This window comes from Oncorhynchus clarkii, chromosome 25 (genome assembly GCF_045791955.1).
Source record: "Oncorhynchus clarkii lewisi isolate Uvic-CL-2024 chromosome 25, UVic_Ocla_1.0, whole genome shotgun sequence".
Classification (NCBI taxonomy): Eukaryota; Metazoa; Chordata; class Actinopteri; order Salmoniformes; family Salmonidae; genus Oncorhynchus; species Oncorhynchus clarkii.
Genome location: NC_092171.1, coordinates 44,212,925 through 44,233,123, shown reverse-complemented (window position 1 = coordinate 44,233,123; position 20,199 = coordinate 44,212,925). Strand labels below are relative to the sequence as shown.

At 46.8% G+C, this 20,199-nt stretch overlaps 2 protein-coding genes across 3 annotated transcripts in view; both read right to left on the bottom strand.

Annotated features, from left to right (window-relative positions):
- LOC139383323 (ezrin-like) overlaps positions 1 to 6,728 on the bottom strand; it is a 37,702-nt gene extending 30,974 nt beyond the window's left edge. Inside the window, exon 1 of the mRNA XM_071127813.1 lies at positions 6,423 to 6,728. Within this exon, the coding sequence (XP_070983914.1) occupies positions 6,423 to 6,434 (12 nt within the window). The 5' untranslated portion in view covers positions 6,435 to 6,728. The remainder of the gene's footprint in view (positions 1 to 6,422) is intronic.
- Positions 6,729 to 9,987: 3,259 nt separating this feature from the next.
- Positions 9,988 to 19,880, bottom strand: LOC139383527 (neudesin-like). 2 transcript variants are annotated; one of them, XM_071128096.1, is made up of 4 exons: positions 19,390 to 19,873; positions 18,992 to 19,052; positions 18,362 to 18,465; positions 9,988 to 11,238 (listed from the first exon to the last, which is right to left on the bottom strand). In XM_071128096.1, exons 1-4 carry the CDS (start codon positions 19,531 to 19,533, stop codon positions 11,062 to 11,064), a joined length of 486 nt encoding a protein of 161 aa, XP_070984197.1. In that variant the 5' UTR covers positions 19,534 to 19,873; the 3' UTR covers positions 9,988 to 11,061. The 2 variants fall into 2 exon arrangements, with proteins under 2 accessions (XP_070984197.1, XP_070984198.1); XM_071128097.1 differs by having other exon boundaries at positions 10,651 to 11,238; positions 19,386 to 19,880.
- Between the last annotated feature and the right edge of the window lie 319 nt (positions 19,881 to 20,199).

Here is a 20,199-nt window from a genome sequence, read left to right as displayed (position 1 = left end):
GCTGACATTAACTTACATTACACAGAATACACAGAATACACAGAATACACAGAAAATACAGAAAATACAGAATACACAGAAACACAGAATACACAGAATACACAGAAAATACAGAATACACAGAAAATACAGAATACACAGAAACACAGAATACACAGAATACACAGAATACACAGAAAATACAGAAAACACAGAATACACAGAAAATACAGAATACACAGAAAATACAGAAAATACAGAATACACAGAAAATACAGAATACACAGAAAACAGCTCGTCTGAAGGTACACGCTTTCTTCTCCAATATACTTTGTTGAATGATTGCAACCCTTTTCACCTTCAGAAGGTATTGTGCAACTCAGTGACTTGGTTTGAAGTTACTTTGAGGTGATTTTGGGGATAAAGGTTCATTGAGGTTTAGTTCATTCATTCTGTCATAGTTGATTTAGTCAGCTGGCGTTAGTTAATAGTGGCTGTAGATGTGTATACCGGGACAGAATGTAGATCGTAATCTATTCTAGTCCATACACCTACTTTCAAGGTAAGGAAACATAAATAATGTCATTGTTTAAGGTAAACTATACCTTTGTGGTGCTGCTGTGAAGTAATTTCCTCATAAACCATCTCTAATTGCTAACTACTATCTCAGTAGACTTTGGACTAGCAGGGCCTGCAAGGTTAACATAACAAAGCATTCGACGCTTGCCAAAGTACAGATGTCTCTCTCAAGAAAAACATGAACCTCAACGTCTAGGGGTGGGCAAGTTTTATGAGGTGGTAGAAGCCAAATATGCCCTTAATCTGTTACTGAGGGACTGCCCTTAATCTGTTACTGAGGGACTGCCCTTAATCTATTACTGAGGGACTGCCCTTAATCTGTTACTGAGGGACTGCCCTTAATCTGTTACTGAGGGACTGCCCTTAATCTGTTACTGAGGGACTGCCCTTAATCTGTTACTGAGGGACTGCCCTTAATCTGTTACTGAGGGACTGTCCTTAATCTATTACTGAGGGACTGCCCTTAATCTGTTACTGAGGGACTGCCCTTAATCTGTTACTGAGGGACTGCCCTTAATCTGTTACTGAGGGACTGCCCTTAATCTATTACTGAGGGACTGCCCTTAATCTATTACTGAGGGACTGCCCTTAATCTGTTACTGAGGGACTGCCCTTAATCTGTTACTGAGGGACTGCCCTTAATCTGTTACTGAGGGACTACCCTTAATCTGTTACTGAGGGACTACCCTTACACTATTACTGAGGAGGGATAGACAGATATCACTATCACTTCAAGCTGCAATATTTAACTTTTGGGCGACCCAACCAAATTCACATAGAAATGTGTGTTATAGAGCTGTCATTCTCATTGAAAGCCAGTCTAAGAAGCTGTAGATCTGTTCTACGTGCTCTATTTCTATGCTTCCCCGTTCTTAAATTTCGTATTTGCGTATTTTACTTTTGGTTTTGTACACCAGCTTCAAACAGCTGAAAATACAATATTTTGAGGTAAAATATATTTCACAGCGGTTTATAGATAAGCAAAGACTATAAAAAAGCAAGAGTATTGCAACAGACTGCTTCTTCAATACAGACCAGGTATCATAATCAGATTTTCTACCATGGAAAACTATTGTAGGCAGAGAGATTGTGCATTATTGAAAATATGTCTTGCCTATTTTCGGCCAAGACATATTTTAAAAGGTACAGTACTTTCAGACCCCTTGACTCTTTCCAAATGTTGTAACGTTACAGCCTCAGCAATCTACACAAAATACCCCATAATGACAAAGCAAAAACTGTTTTTTTAGAATTTTTTGCAAATGTATTAAAAATGAAAAACAGAAACACCTTATTGACATGAGTATTCAGACCCTTTGCTGTGAGACTCGACATTGAGCTCAGGTGCATCCTGTTTCCATTTATCATCCTTTAGATGTTTCTACAATTTGATTGGTATCCCACCTGAGGTAAATTCAATTGATTGGATGATTTGGAAAGGCACACACCTGTCTATATAAGGTCCCACATTTGACAGTGCATGTCAGAGCAAAAACCAAGCAATGAGGTCAAAGGAATTGTCCGTAGAGCTCCGAGACAGGATTCTGTCAAGGCACAGATCTGGGGAAGGGTACCAAAAAATGTCTGCAGCATTGAAGGTCCCCAAGAACACAGTGGCCTCCGTCATTCTTAAATGGAAGAAGTTTGGAACCACCAAGACTCTTCCTAGAGCTGGCTGCCCGGCCAAATAAATCAATCGTGGGAGAACGGCCTTGGGCAGGGAGGTGACCACAAACCCGATGGTCACTCTGACAGAGCTCTAGAGTTCCTCTGTGGAGATGGTAGAACCTTCCAGAAGAACACCCATCTCTACAGTAACCCACCAATCACGCCTTCATGGTAGAGTGGCCAGACGGAAACCACTCCTCAGTATAAGGCACATGACAGCCCGCTTGGAGTTTGCCAAAGGGCACCTATATACTTTATACTATATACTTTATATAATATATACTTTATATAATATATAATATATACTTTATATCATATATAATATATAATATATACTTTATATAATATATACTATATATAATATATACTTTATATAATATATACTATATATAATACAGATGCTGCATCTTAATTTGACCCTGTTTCAAGTCTGACATTTGAAAGGTGAAATTACAAACTTTAGAAGCATTTTAAACCTTGCATGCACTACAAGTTTTGCATTTCCTGCATGGCAGGAACATGTCTGCAACAACAGTGCTATCAAATTAAGATGTGGCATCTGTACATAAAGAGGTGCAGGGCCAGGCAATATAGCAACACACAGAACAGTGTGTGTGTGTCTCTCTCTCTCTCTCTCTCTCTCTCTCTCTCTCTCTCTCTCTCTCTCTCTCTCTCTCTGTGTCTCTCTCTCTCTCTCTCTCTCTCTCTCTCTCTCTCTCTCTCTCTCTCTCTCTCTCTCTGTGTCTCTCTCTCTCTCTCTGTGTGTCTCTCTCTCTCTCTCTCTCTCTCATAACTGTTCCCTGAACCTTGACAGAGAATTGAAGCGTTGGCTTTCTCTGCTGCGTTACACAACCTCTTTATAAACTTACCCTCCAACACGCCCCAGCGCCATAAAGATAAACCCATCTGAAATTGCGCAACAACAACTGGAACATCGGCCTCCACCACCTCCATGTTTCCTAACACATATATATATATATATACACATGATCTGTATGCTGCTCTTTTTTCAGTCTGATCATATCTGATCATTTAACAGCTACGTTTCCTAGCAAATCACCATATACTCACCATGAGTATACTGTACACGGGCTCGATCTATATGCTACACTTTCTATGCTACACTTTCTATGCTACACGGTCTATGTTACACGTTCTATGCTACACTTTCTATGCTACACTTTCTATGCTACACTTTCTATGCTACACGGTCTATGTTACACGTTCTATGCTACACTTTCTATGCTACACGTTCTATGCTACATTTTGTATGCTACACTTTCTATGCTACACGTTCTATGCTACACTTTCTATGCTACATTTTGTGTGCTACACATTCTATGCTACACGGTCTATGTTACACGTTCTATGCTACACTTTCTATGCTACACGTTCTATGCTACATTTTCTATGCTACACGTTCTATGCTACACTTTCTATGCTACATTTTGTGTGCTACACATTCTATGCTACACATTCTATGCTACACTTTCTATGCTACACTTTCTATGCTACACTTTCTATGCTACATTTTGTATGCTACACTTTCTATGCTACACATTCTATGCTACATTTTGTATGCTACACTTTCTATGCTACACTTTCTATGCTACACATTCTATGCTACACATTCTATGCTACATTTTGTGTGCTACACTTTCTAGTCAGGCACAATTTAAAAAAAATTTACTGATCAAAGAAGATTTGGGATTAGAGATGAGATACAGGACCAGTTGATCAGATGTGGATTTTGTTCCATTGGATTTGGAGAACAACAACAATCATGATTGAACCCTGTTCTATCCACTCCCCAGTATCTTCCTGGGTATTTAATAAATAAAGGTTCAATAAATGTTTTTAACAAGGCAAGTCAGTTTCAAAAACAAACTCTTATTTACAATGGCAGCCTACCCCGGTCAAACCCGGACAACATCTCCCTGGGTAACCCTAGGTCTCCTCTCCCTGGGTAGCCCTAGGTCTCATCTCCCTGGGTAGCCCTAGGTCTCATCTCCCTGGGTAACTCTAGGTCTCATCTCCCTGGGTAACCCTAGGTCTCATCTCATCTCCCTGGGTAACCCTAGGTCTCATCTCATCTCCCTGGGTAACCCTAGGTCTCATCTCCCTGGGTAACCCTAGGTGTCATCTCATCTCCCTGGGTAACCCTAGTAACCCTGGGACTAATCTCAAATTGTACCCTATTCCCATTATAGTGCACTACTTTTGACCAGGGCCCGTAGTGCTTGGTCGTAAAGTAGTGCACTATATAGGGTATACAGTAGGGTTCCATTGGGGATACAGCCCTGGAGTATTTACTATAGTGGTGAAAGCCTTATCTACTCTGACTCTCCAGAGAAGAATGTCACAGAAATGACGTCAGATTGATGTCAGACTGACCCCTGCGGTCGGACTCTCTCAAGGAGTGCTGTTGCTATGCTCCAAGTGAAACTCCATCAACAGAATACCATCCCAAGGTTATTGCTATTGTAGTGTTTGTTTAAGACACAGTACTTTTATGGAACCGAGACCGAGCCACGTAAAACTGAGCCCCCGCCGCTGATTAAAATGTCTACGTGGCTACGTTATCAAAATGACATCATGGGGTTCCAAACAGAGAATCTCTTAATGATTCTAGAACTGCTGCGCAAATGCCTTAGCACAGCAGCGAGAGCTAATCTATGGTTAGCCAGTAATGCCTACCTTAGCCAGTCAGGAGACAGAGACCTGTGGGTCAAACTCTGGGTTTAGTTAATAAGTAAGGCCGGGTAAGGATTCACACTTAAAATGGACTCTAAGGTCTCTTTCAAACGGAAAGATGGCTTCCTTCCGATACTGTTATCGACACAAGACAATACTCATCCACTGCAGAGTTGGTCTATAGGTATTTTACAAATGGTGCATCTCAGTCACCATGAGACCACTGCTGAAATAGGGAGGGAGAGAAACAGTATCATTCAGTACCACCATCTTGCTGCTCTGAAGGAAAATCCTCCATTGTAGAGAAACGGAACACTTTTACCCAATAACTTTGTCAAGGAACTGGGTTATATATTAACTAATATGTTAAATAATTATTATGTATATTCAATCTTTATTATATATTAAGTTTAACCAAAGCATATTCTTAAAGATTGTATCACATTAAAGCATATACCCTCCAACTCTGGTTTTGGGTCATATTGATTCACTTTTTTGAGATAGCAGGCCTCAAATGGTTTTGGATCATATTGATTAACTTTTTTGAGATAGCAGGCCTCAAATGGTTTTGGATCATATTGATTAACTTTTTTGAGATAGCAGGCCTCAAATGGTTTTGGATCATATTGATTCACTTTGAGATAGCAGGCCTCAAATGGTTTTGGATCATATTGATTAACTTTTTTGAGATAGCAGGCCTCAAATGGTTTTGGATCATATTGATTCACTTTTTTGAGATGGCAGGCCTCATGTAACGTCTTTCTTCCGCTGAAGGAGAGGAGGACCAAAATGCAGCGTGGTTTAGTGTTCAACATCTTTTTTAATAAGATAAACTAAACATGAACACAATTACAACAAACGTGGCAACACCCAAAACAGTCCTATCTGTTGCAGAGAACACAAAGACAGAAGACAACCACCCACAAAATACCCAAAGAACATGGCTGCCTAAATATGGTTCCCAATCAGAGACAACGATAAACACCTGCCTCTAATTGAGAACCAATCTAGGCAACCACAGACATATATAAACATGAGAAAACACCCCATAAACCTACAAAAAACCCTAGACCAGGCAAAAAACATACATCCCCCATGTCACACCCTGACCTAACCAAAATAGTAAAGAAAACAAAGATAACTAAGGCCAGGGCATGACACCTCAAATGTAACTCACAGCTATTACATTAGGACCAAATAACACTGTAAGAAATAATCAGGGCAACTTCAGTGATTGTCATCGTAAATTAATTAGTGTAAGGCTATATCATCACTTTTAGACAACAACGGACAATTAATAGAAGGTTATTCAGGTTATTCTGGTATATTGGACATTGAAATAACATGATCATTCATTTGACCTGCCTTGTGTTACAGGCTAGTTTTGTTTAGGCTCCGTTACATTTATTCAGATAGAAAGTAACCGATTACCGTTACGTGTAATACATGACATTTTACATAGTCGGACAAATTAAATGTTTTATTTTATTTTTTAAACTCACCGTTTTAGGCATCTTTGTTCTGGATGGTGTATCAGGTTTAGCGACGGAACGCGGGCTCCAAAGTACCGGAAAGAGATCGTAGTAGTTGTCTGGGGAACTCTCAGTCCGTGATAAAGAACGCTACTCCTTCTCTGCAAGGGGACACTCTCTGAAACGGTTGGGCGCCTGTCCTCTGAACTTGGCTGTGAAGATTACTTATACTGACGTGGTAGGCTACTCATGTCTGACTCATAATCAGATACATAAAAATGCCAGAGCAGAGGAGAGCCTAACCTTGTTCGATGACGCCGAAGACCTACCTGAGACAGAGTGTGGTTAAAAGCTCCACCCTACAGAACAGAACGGGCTGCTGACTACTTACTACTGTAGTGCCATCCCGACGCACCGTGGCCGTTGGGTCCTTTCAGTTACAGCCTTGAAGTTATGACTAGTGTCTATGGGGACCTTTGGTCGTTCAGACGACAGCTACAACCTTGAAGTTATGACTAGTGTCTATGGGGACCTTTGGTCGTTCAGACGACAGCTACAGCCTTGAAGTTATGACTAGTGATACATTTATATTTTTCGAGGGTCAGAAAAAAATACTACCCTAGACTTTTTAAAATAAAAACTATACCACTGCCCTCAAAATGTACATGCGACAAACAGTGCATTCGGAAAGTATTCAGACCCCTTGACTTTTTCCACATTTTGTTACTTTACAGGTTTATAATAAAACATAAAAATAAATGCATCCTCATCAATCTACACACAATACCCCATAATGAAAAAAGCAAAGAGATTTTTAGACAATTTTGCAAATGGTTTACAAATAAACTACTAAAAACATCACATTTACATAAGTATTCAAACCCTTTACTCTGTACAGTCGTGGCCAAAAGTTTTGAGAATGACACAAATATAAATTTTCACAAAGTCTGCTGCCTCAGTTTGTATGATTACAATTTGCATATACTCCAGAATGTTATGAAGAGTGATCAGATGAATTGCAAAGTCCCTCTTCGCCATGCAAATTAACTGAATCCCCCCCAAAAACATTTCCACTGCATTTCAGCCTTGCCACAAAAGGACCAGCTGACATCATGTCAGTGATTCTCTCGTTAACACAGGTGTGAGTGTTGACGAGGACAATGCTGGAGATCACTCTGTCATGCTGATTGAGTTTGCATAACAGACTGGAAGCTTCAAAAGGAGGGTGGTGCTTGGAATCATTGTTCTTCCTCTGTCAACCATGGTTACCTGCAAGGAAACACGTGCCGTCATCATTGCTTTGCACAAAAAGGGCTTCACAGGCAAGGATATTGCTGCCAGTAAGATTGCACCTAAATCAACCATTTATCGGATCATCAAGAAAAGAGAGTCAACACTGCAAATATTGACTCTTTGCATCAACTTCATGTAATTGTCAATAAAAGCCTTTGACACTTATGAAATGCTTGTAATTATACTTCAGTATTCCAAAGAAACATCTGACAAAAATATCTAAACACACTGAAGCAGCAAACTTTGTGGAAATTAATATTTGTGTCATTCTCAAAAATTCACAGTGCAGGGTGGGAAAAGTATGTGAACACTTGGATTCAATAACTGGTTGGCCCTCCTTTGGCAGCAATAACCGCCACCAAACGTTTTCTGTAGTTGCGGATCAGACCTACACAACAGTTAAGAGGAATTTTGGACCATTCCTCTTCACAAAACTGTTTCAGTTCAGCAATATTCTTGGGATGTCTGGTGTGAACTGCTCTCTTGAGGTCATGCCACAGCATCTCAAATCGGGTTGAGGTCAGGACTCTGACTGGGCCACTCCAGAAGGCGTATGTTCTTCTGTTGAAGCCATTCTGTTGTTGATTTACTTCTGTGTTTTGGGTTGTTATCCTGTTGCATCACCCAACTTCTGTTGAGCTTCAATTGGGAGAACAGATAGCCTAACATTCTCCTGCAAAATGTCTTGATAAACTTGGGAATTCATTTTTTCGTCGACGATAGCAAGCTGTCCAGGCCCTGAGGCAGCAAAGCAGCTTCAAACCATGATGCTCCCTCCACCATACTTTACAGTTGGGATGAGGTTTTGATGGTGTGTTGTGCCTTTTTTCTCCACACATGGGGTTGTGTGTTCCTTTCAAACAACTCAACTGTAGTTTCATCTGTCCACAGAATATTTAGCCAGTAGTGCTGTGGAACATCCAGGTGCTCTTTTGTAAACTTTAGATGTGCAGCAATGTTTTTTTTTGGACAGCAGTGGCTTCTTCCGTGGTGTCCTCCCATGAACACCATTCTTGTTTAGTGTTTTACGTATCGTAGACTCGTCAACAGAGATGTTAGCATGTTCCAGAGATTTCTGTAAGTCTTTAGCTGACACTCTTCTAGGATTCTTCTTAACCTCATTGAGCATTCTGCTCTGTGCTCTTGCAGACATCTTTGCAAGATGGCCACTCCTAGGGAGAGTAGCAACAGTGCTGAACTTTCTCCAGTTATAGACAATTTGTCTTACCCTGGATTGATGAACATCAAGGCTTTTAGACATACTTTTGTAACCCTTTCCAGCTTTATGCAAGTCAACAATTCTTAATCTTAGGTCTTCTGAGATATTTTTTTGTTCCAGGCAGGCTTCACATCAGGCAATGCTTCTTGTGAATAGCAAACTCAATTTTTGTGAGTGTTTTCTATCGGGCAGGGCAGCGCTAACCAACATCTCCAATCTTGTCTCATTGATTGGACTCCAGGTTTGCTGACTCCAATTAGCATTTGGAGAAGTCATTAGCCTAGGGGTTCACATACTTTACCCAACCTACACTGCGAATGTTTAAAAGGTGTATTTTTCTTTAAAATATGTATTTTGAATACAATAATTTGTGTTGTTAGTTTAAGCACACTATGTATGTCTATTGTTGAGACTTAGATGAAGATCAGATTAAATTTGATGACCAATTTCTGCAGAAATCCATGTAGTTCCAAAGGGTTCACATACCTTTTCTCGCCACTGTATATAAATAAGGTATTTTTGTTTTAAATGTTTAATACATTTGCTCAAATTTAAAAAACTGTTTTTGCTTCGTCATTATGGGGTATTGTGATGTCATTATGGGGTATTGTGATGTCATTATGGGGTATTGTGATGTCATTATGGGGTATTGTGATGTCATTGTGGGGTTTTGTGATGTCATTATGGGGTATTGTGTGTAGATTGCTAAAGGAAAATTGTATATTTAATCTATTTTAGAATGAGGCTGTAACATCACAAAATGTGGAAAAAGTCCAGGGGTCTGAATAACTTCCAAAGGCACTGTATTCTACTACGTAGAAGATGTCTGCATTACCTGTCCTATCCAGGAGGAAATTACCTGTCCTATCCAGGTTGAAATTACCTGTCCTATCCGGGAGGAAACTACCTGTCCTATCCGGGAGGAAATTACCTGTCCTATCCTGGAGGAAACCACTTGTCCTATCCAGGTGGAAATGCATTGTCGGAACTAGAAGCACAAGCATTTCGCTACACTCGCATTAACATCTGCTAAACATTTGTATGTGACTAATTAAATTTGATTTGAAAATAAGCCAACAAACCTTTCGCTCCTACTATTTTAATAATAATAAATGTTTTAAACTACTTTAACATTCAATTAATGGTATAGGGCCTGTGCAGCTTCATAGCTCATTATAACCAATTACAATGATTTAAATGATCAATTAATGGTATAGGGCCTGTGCAGCTTCATAGCTCATTATAACCAATTACAATGATTTAAATGATCAATTAATGGTATAGGGCCTGTGCAGCTTCATAGCTCATTATAACCAATTACAATGCTTTAAATGATCAATTAATGGTATAGGGCCTGTGCAGCTTCATAGCTCATTATAACCAATTACAATGATTTAAATGATCAATTAATGGTATAGGGCCTGTGCAGCTTCATAGCTCATTATAACCAATTACAATGATTTAAATGATTAATTAATGGTATAGGGCCTGTGCAGCTTGATAGCTCATTATAACCAATTACAATGATTTAAATGATCAATTAATGGTATAGGGCCTGTGCAGCTTCATAGCTCATTATAACCAATTACAATGATTTAAATGATCAATTAATGGTATAGGGCCTGTGCAGCTTCATAGCTCATTATAACCAATTACAATGATTTAAATGATCAATTAATGGTATAGGGCCTGTGCAGCTTCATAGCTCATTATAACCAATTACAATGATTTACATGATCAACGGAAAACATTCAGTTCTTGTGTATTTGACTAACAACATAGTAACAAACATTCCATGTTTTCATTGACGTCAACATAAAATTATATCTTAAAATAACATATCTTTTAAAAGATATAAATATGGTCTTCAAATAAGGTAAAGGAAAATAGAGCTGAAACACACGGCTGCCTAACCCTTGGTAAGGCCACCCTTCTTACGGGCTTCATCACAGGACATCCAGACATGCAGTCCTAACAAATGGATCTGACTGGGAATTCATAAATAATCATTTTTTCAAATCATGAGCAAATTGAGGATCACACAGTATTGAATCTTCATGGTCTCCACAGTTTATTTGTTGGCATACCAAAATATAATCAGAGAATTAAAAAAAGAAAGAAGAAAAAAGTACCCACAAAAAAAAAACCTCCTTTGGATTAGAACTCGTCTCTGATGTTAAAATGAGGTTGGTCTTCAGGCTTGAAGTCCTCATTGGGGCTTCCATCCTGGTTGAGGATGCGTATGGCAGTGTAGCCTACAATAGGGTACTTTGTCTTGTACGTGCCCTCAAATACACTCTCTAGGGATTGGAGCTGCTCTTCAGTAAGGCCCGTCTGAAAGAGAGAGGGAGGGAAAAAAAAGGACAAGAGACACCCATTTCATTACTAAGAGAATAGTAAGGGGGAAAAAAATAGGGTTTTCTATGGGTTCTTTGTGGAACCTTTTCTGAAGAACCCTTTATGGTTCTGCAAAAAGGGTTCGATGGGAGTTAAACATCTACACAGGTTCTTTGCAGACCAGAGCAGGGGCATCACCCCCCCCCCCCCCCCCCCCCCCCCTCAAGGATTTTTATTTTTTACTGCATTTCTACACAATTGGAGAAAAAAAATATTCAATTTTGGAGAACAGCAAAAACAAGCAACATAACTAACTAACCCTAACTCTAGCCATTATCACCTTGATGCTGTAGTTTCATTCACCTCAGTCAACAAGGGGACTTAACATTCTACAAACAGGTCATATAAGAATTAGCTGCCTGCTACGCACAAGCTCAACACCGGGCTTAAAACTCGAGTTTAGTTTCATGTCAACAGTTAGCTAGCTATGCCATCTACTACAGCCATCTTTACCTTGTCCAGCCCTTTAGCCATCAATTTAACTGTCCACTTGATGAAGCTGCACCCCTTCCCCTTCATGACGCTGCACCCCTTCCCCTTGATGACGCTGCACCCCTTCCCCTTGATGACGCTGCACTCCTTGATGACGCTGCACCCCTTGATGACGCTGCACCCCTTGATGACGCTGCACCCCTTCCCCTTGATGACGCTGCACCCCTTCCCCTTGGTGACGCTGCACACCTTCCCCTTGGTGACGCTGCACCCCTTCCCCTTGATGACTCTGCACCCCTTCCCCTTGGTGACGCTGCACCCCTTCCCCTTGATGACACTGCACCCCTTCCCCTTGGTGACGCTGCACCCCTTCCCCTTGATGACACTGCACCCCTTGATGACGCTGCACCCCTTCCCCTTGATGAAGCTGCACCCTTTCCCCTTCATGAAGCTACACCCCTTCCCCTTCATGAAGCTGCACCCCTTCCCCTTCATGAAGCTGCACCCCTTCCCCTTCATGACGCTGCACCCCTTCCCCTTGGTGACGCTGCACCCCTTGATGACGCTGCACCCCTTCCCCTTGATGACGCTGCACCCCTTGATGACGCTGCACCCCTTCCCCTTGGTGACGCTGCACCCCTTCCCCTTGGTGACGCTGCACCCCTTCCCCTTGGTGACGCTGCACCCCTTCCCCTTGATGACGCTGCACCCCTTGATGACGATGCACCCCTTGATGACGCTGCACCCCTTCCCCTTGATGACACTGCACCCCTTGATGACGCTGCACCCCTTCCCCTTGATGACGATGCACCCCTTCCCCTTGATGACGCTGCACCCCTTGATGACGCTGCACCCCTTCCCCTTGATGACGCTGCACCCCTTCCCCTTGGTGACGCTGCACCCCTTCCCCTTGATGACGCTGCACCCCTTCCTTTTGATGAAGCTGCACCTCTTCCCCTTGATGACGCTGCAGCGCTTCCCCTTGATGACGCTGCACCCCTTCCCCTTGATGATGCTGCACCCCTTCATGAAGCTGCACCCCTTCCCCTTGATGACGCTGCACCCCTTCATGACGCTGCACCCCTTCCCCTTGATGACGCTGCACCCCTTCCCCTTGATGACGCTGCACCCCTTCCCCTTGATGACGCTGCACCCCTTCCCCTTGATGACGCTGCACCCCTTCCCCTTGATGACGCTGCACCCCTTCCCCTTCATGACGCTGCACCCCTTCCCCTTGATGACGCTGCACCCCTTCCCCTTGATGACGCTGCACCCCTTCCCCTTGATGACGCTGCACCCCTTCCATCTTGATGAAGCTGCACCCCTTCCCCTTGATGAAGCTGCACCCCTTGATGAAGCTGCACCCCTTCCCCTTCATGACGCTGCACCCCTTCCCCTTGATGACGCTGCATCCCTTCCCCTTGATGACGCTGCACCCCTTCCCCTTGATGAAGCTGCAACCCTTCCCCTTGATGAAGCTGCACCCCTTGATGAAGCTGCACCCCTTGATGAAGCTGCACCCCTTGATGAAGCTGCACCCCTTCCCCTTCATGACGCTGCACCCCCTTCCCCTTCATGACGCTGCACCCCCTTCCCCTTCATGACGCTGCACCCCTTCCCCTTCATGACGCTGCACCCCTTCCCCTTCATGACGCTGCACCCCTTCCCCTTGATGACGCTGCATCCCTTCCCCTTGATGACGCTGCACCCCTTCCCCTTGATGAAGCTGCAACCCTTCCCCTTGATGAAGCTGCACCCCTTGATGAAGCTGCACCCCTTGATGAAGCTGCACCCCTTGATGAAGCTGCACCCCTTCCCCTTCATGACGCTGCACCCCCTTCCCCTTCATGACGCTGCACCCCCTTCCCCTTCATGACGCTGCACCCCTTCATGACGCTGCACCCCTTCCCCTTCATGACGCTGCACCCCTTCCCCTTGATGACGCTGCACCCCTTCCCCTTGATGACGCTGCACCCCTTCCCCTTGATGAAGCTGCACCCCTTCCCTTTGATGAAGCTGCACCCCTAAATGAAGCTGCACCCCTTGATGAAGCTGCACCCCTTCCCCTTCATGACGCTGCACCCCCTTTCCCTTCATGACGCTGCACCCCCTTCCCCTTCATGACGCTGCACCCCTTCCCCTTGGTGACGCTGCACCCCTTCCCCTTCATGACGCTGCACCCCCTTCCCCTTCATGACGCTGCACCCCCTTCCCCTTCAAGACGCTGCACCCCCTTCCCCTTCATGACGCTGCACCCCTTCCCCTTCATGACGCTGCACCCCTTCCCCTTCATGACGCTGCACCCCTTCCCCTTGATGACGCTGCACCCCTTCCCCTTCATGACGCTGCACCCCTTCCCCTTGATGAAGCTGCACCCCTTGATGAAGCTGCACCCCTTGATGAAGCTGCACCCCTTGATGAAGCTGCACCCCTTGATGAAGCTGCACCCCTTCCCCTTCATGACGCTGCACCCCCTTCCCCTTCATGACGCTGCACCCCTTCCCCTTCATGACGCTGCACCCCTTCCCCTTGATGACGCTGCACCCCTTCCCCTTCATGACGCTGCACCCCTTCCCCTTGATGACGCTGCACCCCTTCCCCTTGATGAAGCTGCACCCCTTCCCCTTCATGACGCTGCACCCCTTCCCCTTCATGACGCTGCACCCCTTCCCCCTCATGACGCTGCACCCCTTCCCCTTCATGACGCTGCACCCCTTCCCCTTCATGACGCTGCACCCCTTCCCCTTGATGAAGCTGCACCCCTTCCCCTTGATGACGCTGCACCATTCATGACGCTGCACCCCTTCCCCTTGATGAAGCTGCACCCCTTCCCCTTGATGACGCTGCACCCCTTCCCCTTGATGACGCTGCACCCCTTCCTTTTGATGAAGCTGCACCCCTTCCCCTTGATGACGCTGCAGCCCTTCCCCTTGATGACGCTGCAGCCCTTCCCCTTGATGATGCTGCACTTCTCATGAAGCTGCACCCCTTCCCCTTGATGACGCTGCAGCCCTTCATGACGCTGCACCCCTTCCCCTTGATGACGCTGCACCCCTTCCCCTTGATGACGCTGCACCCCTTCCCCTTCATGACGCTGCACCCCTTCCCCTTCATGACGCTGCACCCCTTCCCCTTCATGACGCTGCACCCCTTCCCCTTCATGACGCTGCACCCCTTCCCCTTCATGACGCTGCACCCCTTCCCCTTCATGACGCTGCACCCCTTCCCCTTCATGACGCTGCACCCCTTCCCCTTCATGACGCTGCACCCCTTCCCCTTGATGAAGCTGCACCCCTTCACCTTGATGAAGCTGCACCCCTTGATGAAGCTGCACCCCTTGATGAAGCTGCACCCCTTCCCCTTCATGACGCTGCACCCCTTCCCCTTCATGACGCTGCACCCCTTCCCCTTCATGACGCTGCACCCCTTCCCCTTCATGACGCTGCACCCCGTTCCCCTTCATGACGCTGCACCCCCTTCCCCTTCATGACGCTGCACCCCTTCCCCTTGATGACGCTGCACCCCTTCCTCTTCATGACGCTGCACCCCTTCCCCTTCATGACGCTGCACCCCTTCCCCTTGATGACGCTGCACCCCTTCCCCTTGATGACGCTGCACCCCTTCCCCTTGATGACGCTGCACACCTTCCCCTTGATGACGCTGCACCCCTTCCCCTTGGTGACGCTGCACCCCTTGATGAAGCTGCACCCCTTCCCCTTCATGACGCTGCACCCCCTTCCCCTTCACGACGCTGCACCCCTTCCCCTTGGTGACGCTGCACCCCTTCCCCTTCATGACACTGCACCCCCTTCCCCTTCATGACGCTGCACCACCTTCCCCTTCATGACGCTGCACCCCTTCCCCTTGATGACGCTGCACCCCTTCCCCTTGATGACGCTGCACCCCTTCCCCTTGATGAAGCTGCACCCCTTCCCCTTGATGACGCTGCACCCCTTCCCCTTGATGACGCTGCAACCCTTCCCCTTGGTGACGCTGCACCCCTTCCCCTTGGTGACGCTGCACCCCTTGATGAAGCTGCACCCCTTCCCCTTCATGACGCTGCACCCCTTCCCCTTCATGACGCTGCACCCCCTTCCCCTTCATGACGTTGCACCCCTTCCTCTTCATGACGCTGCACCCCCTCCCCTTCATGACGCTGCACCCCCTTCCCCTTCATGACGCTGCACCCCTTCCCCTTGATGACGCTGCACCCCTTCCCCTTGATGACGCTGCACCCCTTCCCCTTCATGACGCTGCACCCCTTCCCCTTCATGACGCTGCACCCCTTCCCCTTCATGACGCTGCACCCCTTCCCCTTCATGACGCTGCACCCCTTCCCCTTCATGACGCTGCACCCCTTCCCCTTGATGACGCTGCACCCCTTCCCCTTGATGACGCTGCACCCCTTCCCCTTGATGACGCTGCACCCCTTCCTTTTGATGAAGCTGCACCCCTTCCCCTTGATGACGCTGCAGCCCTTCCCCTTGATGACGCTGCAGCCCTTCCCCTTGATGATGCTGCACTTCTCATGAAGCTGCACCCCTTCCCCTTGATGACGCTGCAGCCCTTCATGACGCTGCACCCCTTCCCCTTGATGACGCTGCACCCCTTCCCCTTGATGACGCTGCACCCCTTCCCCTTGATGACGCTGCACCCCTTCCCCTTCATGACGCTGCACCCCTTCCCCTTCATGACGCTGCACCCCTTCCCCTTCATGACGCTGCACCCCTTCCCCTTCATGACGCTGCACCCCTTCCCCTTCATGACGCTGCACCCCTTCCCCTTCATGACGCTGCACCCCTTCCCCTTGATGAAGCTGCACCCCTTCACCTTGATGAAGCTGCACCCCTTGATGAAGCTGCACCCCTTGATGAAGCTGCACCCCTTGATGAAGCTGCACCCCTTCCCCTTCATGACGCTGCACCCCTTCCCCTTCATGACGCTGCACCCCTTCCCCTTCATGACGCTGCACCCCTTCCCCTTCATGACGCTGCACCCCTTCCCCTTCATGACGCTGCACCCCGTTCCCCTTCATGACGCTGCACCCCCTTCCCCTTCATGACGCTGCACCCCTTCCCCTTGATGACGCTGCACCCCTTCCTCTTCATGACGCTGCACCCCTTCCCCTTGATGACGCTGCACCCCTTCCCCTTGATGACGCTGCACCCCTTCCCCTTGATGACGCTGCACCCCTTCCCCTTGATGACGCTGCACCCCTTCCCCTTGGTGACGCTGCACCCCTTGATGAAGCTGCACCCCTTCCCCTTCATGACGCTGCACCCCCTTCCCCTTCACGACGCTGCACCCCTTCCCCTTGGTGACGCTGCACCCCTTCCCCTTCATGACACTGCACCCCCTTCCCCTTCATGACGCTGCACCACCTTCCCCTTCATGACGCTGCACCCCTTCCCCTTGATGACGCTGCACCCCTTCCACTTGATGACGCTGCACCCCTTCCCCTTGATGACGCTGCACCCCTTCCCCTTGATGACGCTGCAACCCTTCCCCTTGATGACGCTGCAACCCTTCCCCTTGGTGACGCTGCACCCCTTCCCCTTGGTGACGCTGCACCCCTTGATGAAGCTGCACCCCTTCCCCTTCATGACGCTGCACCCCTTCCCCTTCATGACGCTGCACCCCCTTCCCCTTCATGACGTTGCACCCCTTCCCCTTCATGACGCTGCACCCCCTCCCCTTCATGACGCTGCACCCCCTTCCCCTTCATGACGCTGCACCCCTTCCCCTTGATGACGCTGCACCCCTTCCCCTTGATGACGCTGCACCCCTTCCCCTTCATGACGCTGCACCCCTTCCCCTTCATGACGCTGCACCCCTTCCCCTTCATGACGCTGCACCCCTTCCCCTTGATGACGCTGCACCCCTTCCCCTTCATGACGCTGCACCCCCTTCCCCTTCATGACGCTGCACCTCCTTCCCCTTCATGACGCTGCACCCCTTCCCCTTCATGACGCTGCACCCCTTCCCCTTCATGACGCTGCACCCCTTCCCCTTCATGACGCTGCACCCCTTCCCCTTCATGACGCTGCACCCCTTCCCCTTCATGACGCTGCACCCCTTCCCCTTCATGACGCTGCACCCCCTTCCCCTTCATGACGCTGCACCCCTTCCCCTTCATGACGCTGCACCCCTTCCCCTTCATGACGCTGCACCCCTTCCCCTTCATGACGCTGCACCCCTTCCCCTTCATGACGCTGCACCCCTTCCCCTTCATGACGCTGCACCCCTTCCCCTTCATGACGCTGCACCCCTTCCCCTTGATGACGCTGCACCCCTTCCCCTTGATGACGCTGCACCCCTTCCCCCTGATGACGCTGCACCCCTTCCCCTTGATGACGCTGCACCCCTTCCCCTTCATGACGCTGCACCCCTTCCCCTTCATGACGCTGCACCCCTTCCCCTTCATGACGCTGCACCCCTTCCCCTTGATGACGCTGCACCCCTTGGTGACGCTGCACCCCTTGATGACGCTGCACCCCTTGATGACGCTGCACCCCTTGGTGACGCTGCACCCCTTGATGACGCTGCACCCCTTGGTGACGCTGCACCCCTTGATGACGCTGCACCCCCTTCCCCAGCCCAACCGTTTGTTTTGTTTTCCTTTACTCACAGTGTCAGAAGTCAGATCAGCTGGCTCAAGGGACATTTTGGCCACAGCCCTGGTGCAGTCCTTTCCAGCCAAGGCATTGTATGGTCCATCTTTCCCATAGAACTCTACAAAGATAAACTATATTAGTCCCACTGTAACAATAGCTCCTCAGTACTTACAGCTGTTACATATTTGCAGTTTGTATGGGCCTCACATCAAAAAATCCTTATCCTTTTCCCCTGTTATCTATCTATCTTGTTATTTCCAATGTAATCACCAGGATTGGAGTCAATTTCCAGACAAATTCCAGACAATTCAAACTCGAATTCCAATTCTCTTCAATGCTTTTCAAGTAGAAAAATGTGGAATTGGAATTTGGTTAACTTTATGAATTGACTGCAATTGAAATTGCATTGACCCCAACCCTGATAATTACACCGCTTCCTATGCAGATACCAGTGATCGTGAAGGATCATTCATTCAGCATTGACACATAACTTTATCTTGTCTCTCTACTGGCCTGAACTACTATTGATATCATCGGTGACATTATCATCACGCCACACTAGCAGTCTGTGGAGTTTGATACCTTTAATCGCCCACTGTTCCAGAGATGGGGGAGGATCCCAACATTGTGTGTGTGCTATTTACCTTTCCCCTTGGTAACATCAAACACCACTCCTTTTATGGCCATGTAAATGGGATGCCCGTCCTAAAACACAGCAACAGTTAACATTATGTTTTTTAAAGATCAATTAGCATTATCAGTGATAAAGAAAACGATGTCATTGTGTTGGCTGACCACACCCTCACGCGTGATAGTCCATTGCATTTACATATACCAAGACGAGCTATTCATACCTCCATTAGTCTACTGTAGACTAGGACTACTGTAGTGAAGATCACGGTTTAGCTACACCCGTAGCTCTGGTCCAAGGCGTTAGTGCGTGTTCCTCCACTACTACTACTACTACTAGTGAAGGAACGCGACATAACGCCATCGACCAGAGCTAGCCTACCCATAGACTTACATAATAACAAGTACCTACCTCACTCCCATCGTGCCTTTTTAAATCTTCGTCTGTGAACAGTCGGACCGGTTTTGAGGCTAGTTTGTGTTTTAGTTTATTATCGTCTGCCAAACTCAACACGAGAAGCACAAATGTGATAAAAAGTTGCACTGGTGTTACCATGGTTGTCTGGCTATTTGGACAAGCCTCAACAACATTCAGAAATAATTCCGATGTCCTCTTCTTAGGAGATAATTTGCTTCTTAGTTCCGGTTCTCTCTCTCTCTGTCGCTCTAACTGCTCTAAGAAACCAAGAAATGAGTCCGCGAGCACAAGTAGGCTACTAGAGAAGACAGTTGAATTAAAGTTTGAGGTAAACTTGATCCTTGTCCCCAAATAAATATTTGATTTCCCTAACGTTGAATAGATGGGTCATGTGGTATCTGATCACGACCCTAAGAATGATATGCTGCCCGCGGCCAAAACAGTGCTGTGCTGTGCATGTGATAATCGGGACAAATTGGTTTCCTCTTTTAAAACCGTTCTGGGAGCAGTTTACACTTCCACACAATCCAAGAACAGTTACCGAGAAAGAAAAAATAAAACTGCCCTGTCATCAGCAGTTAAGGGCAATGCCTCCACTCCTCTACCAATAGACGGAAATATATGTTACCGTTCTCCTGGCAGTAGGATATAATGCTGGCAGCACGGTCGCGGAATATTTTTCCTCAAAATAAGAGTCCCCCTACAAAGACGTACTAAACTTTGGGAATATCGATTTAAAAAAAAGCGAGTTCAGTGATTGTAATATTAGAACGCACAAGGTACAAATTTCGAAATTGGGTAGAT